General features: G+C 34.8%; 1 protein-coding gene across 3 annotated transcripts; it reads left to right on the forward strand.

Moving 5' to 3' along the window:
- LOC105171219 (protein SCO1 homolog 2, mitochondrial) lies at nt 841-6,873 on the forward strand. 3 transcript variants are annotated; one of them, XM_011092258.2, is made up of 9 exons: nt 852-1,119; nt 2,431-2,556; nt 3,060-3,177; nt 3,310-3,388; nt 4,233-4,433; nt 4,534-4,623; nt 5,985-6,117; nt 6,243-6,391; nt 6,605-6,873. In XM_011092258.2, the coding sequence occupies exons 1-8, from the start codon at nt 1,049-1,051 to the stop codon at nt 6,364-6,366; spliced, it is 942 nt and encodes a 313-aa protein (XP_011090560.1). In that variant the 5' UTR covers nt 852-1,048; the 3' UTR covers nt 6,367-6,391; nt 6,605-6,873. The 3 variants fall into 3 exon arrangements, 2 of the variants coding, with proteins under 2 accessions (XP_011090560.1, XP_011090559.1); XR_002287750.1 differs by lacking the exon at nt 6,605-6,873 and having other exon boundaries at nt 841-1,119; nt 5,977-6,117; nt 6,243-6,547; XM_011092257.2 differs by lacking the exon at nt 6,605-6,873 and having other exon boundaries at nt 6,243-6,547.

The following is a 9,995-nucleotide window of genomic DNA, read 5'->3' on the forward strand; positions in this document are numbered from 1 at the left end:
TTATCTTAGCGTCTAAGGACTACATAATTATTTTTTAATTGAGGGAATTTTTTCAAATAATGAAAAGGTATTTGTAATTACACCAAATCTAAAAAAATATAGCTATAGTTTATCCCAAATTATATTATATTTATACATATTATTGAGGACAAGTTCATACCAAAATTTGAGACCAGTCCAAATCCTCTTGACTTCATATATATTAATATAAATTATTATAACACACTGTTCTTGCATGCATATGATAAATAAAATTTTATATTTAAAATATATTATAAATAACAGTAAAATATATAAATCGATATATTACATTAAAGAAAACTAATTTATTAGTTAATGTAAGATTTAAAAAAATGATAAATTAGTTATCTTACTGAAGGCCATTTTTGACTTCATAAAAAATTAGTATGACAGTGTAATTAATCGTCGTTTGTGACTTTTGATGTCCTTTCTTTTTTAGATTAGTATATATAGAAAGAAATTACTTTTTCACTCACAAACGACTGTTTGTGATACCGTGATATTAATTTTTTTAAAAATTATTGTGTTGATTTATATATTTTATTTTTATTTATAATATATTTTAAATTATAAATAATATTTATTATATGCACACAGGAACAACATGTCATGATATCTGGTAAAATTAAAATCCCAACCACCCGCGATCTTTATTTACTCAACTCCAAACCCGACCCAAATAGATTGGGTCCCATCTTAATCGGCTCAATTGCACTGCTGACCCAAGCCCATTAATAGCTCCGCCATTCGATTTTGGACCAAAAACGGCGACGTGAGCAGCTTTACACCGAAGGTCCACAAAGACCAAAACCCTGTTCCTGGGAAAGGGAAAGTCGAAACGACGACGTTAGTATAAACCCTGATTTTGAATATTCTATTGCAGTGATTAGGTTCTTGGGGAAGGAAGGAGAGAGAACAAAATGAAAATTGGTTCGCGATATGTTTTCTTCATTTTATGCTGAGATACTGATCAGCGGATTAATTCATCAACAAGATAAGAGAAATCCAAAGAACTAAAGGCTGAAAAATGCCATTGTTGTCAACGATTGTTTGCTCCTCCCTGAAAAGTTCGGAAGCATCTCCTCGGATTCTCAGACGGTAATCTTCGAGGTTTTTTGCTTCCTACTGAATTAAGTTGGTTTTTATTTCAGAAGAATTTCTTTAATGGCTGATTTGGGAACTCTGTGCGGTAGTGATTTCAGTTCAAGATCCTATCATGTGTTGAATTTTCTTTGTTTTTCTTTTTTTTTTTTTTTTTTTTTTTTTTGGTATGGGATCAAAGGGTCTGTTTGGTTTGTAAGAAGCTGCATTTGAGGATGGTGCTTGCTTGGAGTTGTATTTTGACGCAGTGTTAAGTGGACGAGATTTTGAGGGAGAATAAGATTTGGGAGGAGTTGAGAATTGTATGTTACAATGGTTAATGGGGTAACTTGGACGCGTGAAATAGGCATGGACTCTAGTCGTGGAATGATCTGCTGATTTTGTGGTTGTGTTGATTTGTTTGTTTGTTGATTGAAGTTTAAAGTTCCTTTGTTCGGTTTAGGGGTTTCACACACTTAATTTTGCATAAAGTTCATGGCTTTTTGGTTTGATTTTGGCTTTTAACGTCAAGTTGTTTATCTGCAAATCAGACATCGAGTTTTTTGAAATTTTTCTCCGTTTTTTATTCTTTTTTCCATTTTTCCGATTTTTTTTATTTATTTTGGTTTTTTAAAAGGTGGGTGGCGGGCAAAGTGCAAATGACCCGATACGTTTGAGGGGTGTCTGCATATAATCCTTATAACTTTACCGAGCCCAAAATCGCCCTCAAGCGCGTGAATACACAAGGACGGAGTATTCCGTTATTGTTCCCCAAAAAGTGCAAAGTGCAACAAAATCAAAAGGTTGGGTGGGAAAGTGTAAAGAAAAAAACGGTTGGGGGCAAAGTGAAAATGACCTCATACGTTGGGGGGTCTCTGCATTTTACCCAATGTTATTATTTATCCACCAGTTGAGTAGTGGATTGCTTTGATGTGGTTCAAGCTCATGAAATTGGGACTTTTTAATGGGCCAGTTCTGTTGTGATAGTGAGTAGTCCCCTTCAGCTTATTGTGCGTAGTAGGGGTTAGTTTGTTATCCATATGAAGATGAGTTAACTAGTGATGTTGCTGAGTTTATCTTAAGCTACTTTTTTCCAATAGAAGCAGTGGATGAATTGTTATGGCCAATCATATAATACATACATTTGTGATTCACACAGAAGCACAACCATGCACATCCATAGTGTGTGAATGTGTGTAGTTGTATTAAATTCTAGTATTTATTTGAAATAAATAGAGAAGTGGCTGGGTAAGTACTCCTTGTAATCTCTCTCTTGTTCATTGAGACCTTTTGTCATGACTAATATACTGGTGCATTTGGATTTTGCAGGTTTGTTGCATCTAAGAGATTCTCCTCATCAATTTTCACAAGGTGTGGCCAGAGCAATGTATCCCGCTATCCATTAACTGAACCAACAATAGTGGGGGATCCTGAGGGTTTGAATTGTTTCAAGAGGTAAGCATCTTTCCTTTTAATTCAGTAGAAATGAGGTTCACTGTGAAGTCAAACTGCATTCTGTGGAGATGGAATATTATATGAAGCTACTGTGAACAAGGTAGCACCAGGGGCCGGGGGGGGGGTGGGGAGAGCGGAATTATTATTTGATCTTCAAAGTGACTCGCTCTTGTTGTTTTTTGTTTCGGGTTGGGAAGTAAAGTGAAATTTTGTTGAGGAAGAGATCACATGTTTCCTTTGCTCCTGTGATTGCAAGTCCTGTGAATGTTGAAACTTGAAAGGGATATTGGAAATTCTTTGATATCTCATTAAAGGATAGTGCTGAAAAAAGATGGATTCGAGTTCAATCTACAGCAGAACATTGTATGTTGTTATAATTGCTCATCATAAGATGACTCCACATGCTGAAGAAATCCTGGGTTTCACTGATATAACATCTCTGTGTCTCCATCTTCTGTATCTATTGACTAACATTTCTACTCATTGGTAACCATTTGACACAGGTTTGGTTCATCTAAGAGATATTACTCTTCCAGTACAAGGTCCACGAGCAGCAATAAGCCTTCTCTTCCCTTACCTGAACAGGCTGTGGCTCCTGTCTCTTGGAGATCATTTCTAATTGTATGACATCATGGCTACATCTTCTTTGAAGATGTTCAGAATCTAATGTTCTACTCAATCTCTTTACTCATTCCTGTTTTTATTTTCTTTACATCTCTTTTAATTCTCTTCATCTCAGATTTATTATTGCAGCCTGGTTCTGTTCTAGCTGGGATTGGTGGGTTGGTTTTGTTCATTCACTATAATGATGAGAAGAGAGCAGTGCCAAAAGGTTATTTCTACTATTACTAAAATTGATTAATTGGCTTTGAGGGCATCAGTGATTTTGTTTGCTGTGTAACATGAGGTCAAAATGAGTTTAAGAAACTCTTTCTTGAGCCGGGGTTGCTGGTCATTTATAGTTTACATGCCTATACCCTGACAACATCAACAAGAGATAGGATACTGCAAGAGGAAAAATGGGTTGGCATTTAGCTCTTATACCTGGAGGGCAATTGATGAATGGCCTAAAGCCAGAGTAATTATTTTGAAATATTTGACATGTTGGAGTCTCAGCTGGAGAGCAGAACTTGTTCGTAGTGTTTGGATTCGTTTTTTTGTTGTGTTTTATTTATGCCAAAACAGTTAAAAACACCCAGATAAGGTGTTTTTAAATGATGGCAAACATTGAGTATGTTTTGACTCATGCTGGATATAACTTGAAAATGAAAACAAACATAGTGATTGTAATTCTCTTGGAACCACTTAGAGGCAAACAATTAGCCTGAACTCTCAATAGTTTTGGTTTCATTGTTTATATCTAGTGCACATGTATGCATCTGATGTGTTTGCATCCATCCATCCTCCAATTAAGATTTCCATGTGGCATAAATCTACCTGATCTGATGTTATAATTAAAGCATGACCCCTTTATACTTATTTATTATTAAATAAAATGGATGTTCTGCACCAAAGTCATTTTTAATATTGTCTTGTCTGTTTTATCTATCCTAATCCAAAAATGAAAAACTTTAGAGGGTTATTGATAGGAAATGACTGTATCATCAATTGTTATACTCTTATGCAGTTTTCTTTGATTGTCTAAATCTTTTTTTGTCCATTTAAACTGGCAATAGGTAAGGGTGAAAAGTTTGAAAGAAGTGCCATTCAAGGGCCGATTATTGGTGGCCCTTTCAGTCTAATTGATACAGAAGGTCAGCTTGTAACTGAAAAGAATCTTCTGGGGAATTGGGTTCTTTTATATTTTGGTTACACTTCATCCCCTGATGTTGGGCCAGCAGAAGTTCGTAAGATGGCCAATACTATTAATATATTAGGTGCTATGCTTCTTCCCTATCTCTAATAGTTTCATCTGTACTTTCTCTTCCTTTTTCTTTCTGAGTTTTGTTATTGAATGTGTGTCATTTGATTGGAAAGAGTCAAAAGAGAATACCAAGGTCTTACCCATATTTGTCACAATTGATCCTCAGCGGGACACCCCTTCGCAGCTTCGCGCTTATATCAGAGGTGAGCTTTCTCGATTAGAGTTTCTGTGACCATAAAATATCTTTGTTCAATTTGTGGGACTGTACATCAAGGCAAAGCATAATAGCATTTATAAATGGATGTGACATTTAATTTTAAGATTGCATTTGGTGAAAACTGAATGCTTATTTGATATCAACCATAGAAAGAATTCACCAAAAGATTTTAGGCTGTATTTGGATTGATTGATTTGGAGCAAGGATTTTGGGAAAGGATTTCAAATGACACCATTTGGAAGGAATTTGAAATCCATCCATATTCATGAAAACTTAGTTCAAAATTAAAATGGAAGGGTTTGAAATCCTTTACATTTAAAATTATCCAAACATATTCAAAATATTTGTTATGAAGAACTTGAAATCCATGATTTCAAATCCTTCGATCCAAATGCAACCTTAAGGAATTTAAGCATAAATTCCTGGAGGTTTCATTTGTGAATCGATGGACATGATGTCTTTTTTTAGCAAATGTGCTGTGATTATCTTATAGTTCTTGTCAAAAGTGTGCATAAGAGATAAGTCTTTGAAAAGCTGTTTTTTTCAGCTGATGTCTCTTCAAGGAATTCTTACGTCAAGGTGTTTCATATAATTAAATACATGTAGTATATGCTACTGGTCATAATACGTAACTAATTTTGTACTATTAATGTTGTCAAACCACTGTGCTGTTAACCTAGTTGTTCTTGTATATTTGTCAATGTATCATCAATTATATACTAAATAGTTAAAGATGAAATAATAATCGTTTCATACTTTTGACGAGCTTAGATGACTCTAAAATTCCAAAAGCTTCTTGGATCGATTGAATATGCATACATCCTACGAGGGGTTTTGTGCCCCTCAATAGAAAAAAATATTTTTTAGATAAAAAGAATCACATGGATTGATGAAAGCAGGACATGTGAAAATCTAATTGGCATTGCAAATTTCTGTTCCAGGCTGCAGTCTGATGAGAAAATCAAGATTAATATAACAGTTTTTCTTGGAGAAAAGTTGAACTATTTCCTTTTTTGATAGAATTCCATGTAGAGCTGCTCATGCACTAATCTGAAGCTAATTTTCTAAAGTTTGAAGTACGTTCTGTTCACTCTGTCTCTTATCTTTTCACATTAGTGTTGAAATCATACTGTTTTTGTTTGTCTGTCTCTCTCATAAACACATTCCTCCCTAAGTTCTATCAGGACTTTATTATTGTCACTTGGACAGAGATTGTGTTAGCTGGGATGCAGAGGTGTTGGGCCAGCTTGGAACTTGCCTATATATACATTCACTTACTGATGCAATTTGCTTGTTGTATACAATTGGAACTCTCATTCTGACCAGTTTTGCTCACAAGGAGTGCAGAGTTTGACTCGAGAATAGTGGGGTTAACCGGACCAGTTGCTGCTATAAGGCAGATGGCACAAGAATACAGAGTATACTTCAAAAAGGTCGACGAAGAGGGAGATGATTATCTCGTTGAGTCCTCTCACAACATGTAAACTAGTACTTTAAACCCTTTGTCCAACTTCATCATTTTTTTATGCTTTTCATTCCCTGCTAATTCATTTGATGCCTGTATAAACAAATGCTTCTTTTTTATTCTACTGTAATCATAACCAGGTACTTGATTAATCCAAACAAGGAGGTGGCAAGATCCTTCGGTGTTGAATATAGTGCGGAGGAACTTGCAGAGGCTATTACCAAAGAGCTGAAAAAAACTAAGACAACCATTTCATCAAGTTGATGTCTCCTACGCTTCTGTGGTCTAGGTATCATTGCTTTTTGAGTTTAGACAATTTTTAAAAAATTTTGCCCGACTCGTTTGTGAGTTAGTACTGTGTATGAGGAAAGGAATATAGTACTACGTTTTCGTTACCTGGACTATGAATTGCTCACTGTTTCAAATGGATTTATCTTTTTGTGTCCTTGCTCTCTGTGTGTGTGTGTGTGATATCTAAGAATTCTATATTATGAAACTGCAGAAGTTGGAGGGATGTATTTATTGCTTGTGATAAATATTGCCACGATTTGACTTTTGGGAACGAAGAGAAGATGAAATTAAGTGAGATGATTATTGAAGCATGTGCATGTGAGGAAAATGATATTGCTGTACAAAACAGGGACATGAATTTAGATAGAGAATGACCAAGAATTTCTACACTGCTTTTTGTTTGAACTTTAGACTTAAATGTACAATCTTGTTCAACTGTCTTTCTGTACGTTGATCTATTTATAATGGTTGTACTTGTAATTTTTCAAAAAAGTAGGAGTGGTTTGTATAAATGGTGTTGATGTTTCCTGTGAGTGTGTATACTTTTAAAGATAAGAATAATTTATGTAAATAGATCATAAGTAGGGGTGTCAATACAATTATACCTTAATAATGGTATTAAGTACACCCCTTCTAACTCTGACTTTTTATGATAGATTAGGCTTAGAGTTTTTCATTATTAGGTTTTTTACTTTAAATCTATTGTGTCTTCTATTCAATTTAATGTATACTCATCTTATCTTCTATCTATACTTTTATAAAGGGTTGAGGGTTTTTAGACTCAACGGGTAGTTTTGATACCACTACACTAAATTATGTTTTTTCCCAAATTACCCCGGGAGGTTACACCAGTTAGTGTTAAATGCCAAAAAAGAAACGGCTAAGCGGAAAAGTTTACCCCATGCAGCCACATCTTCAACTGCTCGGCTCCTCAATTGCTTTTTCTCTTAAAACAAGTAACTTGCATGGTCAAAGAAAATTTGTCAGATTTGCAAATTAAATATGTGAAGATGAACTGATGAAGTTACATAAGCAAAAACATTTACTTAGTAGGTGAAGATGAAAACTTATGTGGTGATTAACTTCCTTCTTGGAGTTTACATGGAGGTTTGGAAATCTTTTTAGCTTTATTTTCTTATTTTAGGTTCTCATATTCTTTTATTGTAATTTTCTTAATTTTGTAGCTGCAGAATTTGATTTATTTTGTAGTTGTTAATGTGTGCTTTCTTTTTGGTAGAAATAGAAATTTTTGGATTGGGACAACGAAGAACTTGTATAAATTGGTATTAGGCTCTCTCTTTGTGCAATTTGATGATTTTATTATAACTTTGTCGCATGGAATATAGTTCTTTTGTATAATTATTTTGAAATGCAAAAGTTGTTTTATTTTGTCTTTTTTCATTTTATTGTAATAGGATATTTTTGTTTTTTGCAAAATAGATTGATAATTTTATTAGTTTGGAAGAAAGTACAATTATTTTCTTGTGAAAGTTAACTGGAATCAGTCATTGGACGATGTTCAAAATCAAAGCCATAATTTGTATGGTTAATTCCCATTAGCAAATATGGATATCTCAAAGCATCAATGATTTTTTATGAAGGTATGGTTTATTCATATATAATAATATGGAATTTCCGGACCGTCTTTGCATAGTTCTTAAACTAGGTTCTTTTTTCTTTGAAAACTCCTTTGTCTCAACTAGGGAAAAATTCAAGTTTAGTACCCTAACTTTACCCCCATTTCAGCGTTGGTACCGAAAGTTCCAAAGTTTTGATTTTGCTACCCGATCCTTCAAAATATCCTCAATTCTAGGTACCTAGACCCAATTAGTGACCGTATCGGTCTTTTAAGCAAAAATCAATAATCCGTCCCCATGCTATCAATTGCCTCTATTTTTTGGAATAAATTATCAATTAAAGCCTACACTGAAATTGTTAATAATTGGGTTTCAAAATAAAAGTTTATAATAAAGTTTGGGCTTTTTACACTTTCAAAATAAAAAATTCTTAAGCCCACAACAAATTTGGGTCTTATGGACGAATACAAAATAAATATAAATTTATTTCTTTCATTTTGGATTGGTTAAATTGGGGCAGATGCGTGTTCAAATACAATTCATCAGGAGATTAACTCATGTCCAAGTCCATGGTGTACAAGTCCAACATACGTGAGCCCAAGTTGCTTAAACCCCTACTCACGTCTATAAAATAGGGGCCTTTACTAACAAGTAATTACATCAGACATACAAGCCACAACAAATTAAAAGAGACTCAAGTCCAAAAAGTCTTTGCCACAACGAAATATTGGAACCGTGAAGGTATCAAATCATCAATCCTTCATACTAAATTTCAAAGTAACACGTAGTTTGCTCCACAAATTTAGAGAATATTATACATCAATATCCAAGAACAAGTTTCAAGCCCTTAGATCTGGATTCAGAGCGAAATATTAGGGAATTATCTTCAAATTAGAGATTATATTCACTTTTTATTAAATCAATAAATTTTATTTGTCCATATTTTTCTTGTCTCATAATTATTTTTGCAAAACACAAAATTTTATGTGAACAAATTTTTGGCACGCCTGTTGAGAAAATCTCAGTCCCTCATCCATTCTTCCTACATCAAAGTTCAAGTAATCATTTTGAATCGCTTAATGATACCCAAGAAGGATCAAGTTGCCATTAAAGAAAAGAACGTTGTCAATACCGTTGGCTAATCCTCCACTAGGGGCAAGACGTGGATACAACTCCCTCGGACGGTTCAAACTCAACAAATCCTAATGAGATCAACTCAAAATCCACGCATTTTCACTATCTTCCTCGTCATGATGATTGACGTGGCAAAAATGGAGGAACAACTAGCACGAATGGCCTAAGCCATCGCTAATTTTCAAAAGATCATCAAGGACAAAGACCTTCAGATTGCATAATTAATGAGCAACTAAGAGCATACGAAGTTGAATAATCCCATGACAGCCACCTCATTCTCAAACAACGCTGAAAACGAGAAGCAAGTGGACAAAGCATCACTCACGCATGACTCTGTGCAAAAGTCTACACATTCCGAAACATCTATTGCTGCATTATGTGTTTAGCAATTGCAAGAGATGATCACAAACACCATCAAAATCCACTACGGCAGAACAACCCAGATCATGCCCCCGTACTCAAATCCATATATCAAGCGCATCAACGCCTTAAGAATGCTGATGGGATATCAACCATCGAAAGTGTAACAATTTGATGAAAAAGGCAATCGAAGGCAACACATTGCCCACTTTATCGAGACATGCAACAATGCCGACACTGACAGTGATTTCATGGTGAAACAGTTTGTCTGATTGCTCAAAGGAAACACTTTCAATTGGTACGCCAATAGATGGTTGGCACGAAATGGAGAAGAATTTCCTAAGCCGCTTTTATAGCACACAGTGAATAGTGAGCATGGTTGAACTCACCAACGCAAGGTAATGGAAAGATGAGCCAGTTATCGACTACACCAACCTTTGGTGCGCCCTAAGCTTGAACTACAAAGACAAACTTTCAAATGCCTCGGCCATAGAGGTGTGCATCCAAGGTATGCATTAGGGTTTTGTTTAC

The sequence above is a fragment of the Sesamum indicum genome, linkage group LG9 (genome assembly GCF_000512975.1).
Source record: "Sesamum indicum cultivar Zhongzhi No. 13 linkage group LG9, S_indicum_v1.0, whole genome shotgun sequence".
In the NCBI taxonomy this organism is placed as follows: Eukaryota; Viridiplantae; Streptophyta; class Magnoliopsida; order Lamiales; family Pedaliaceae; genus Sesamum; species Sesamum indicum.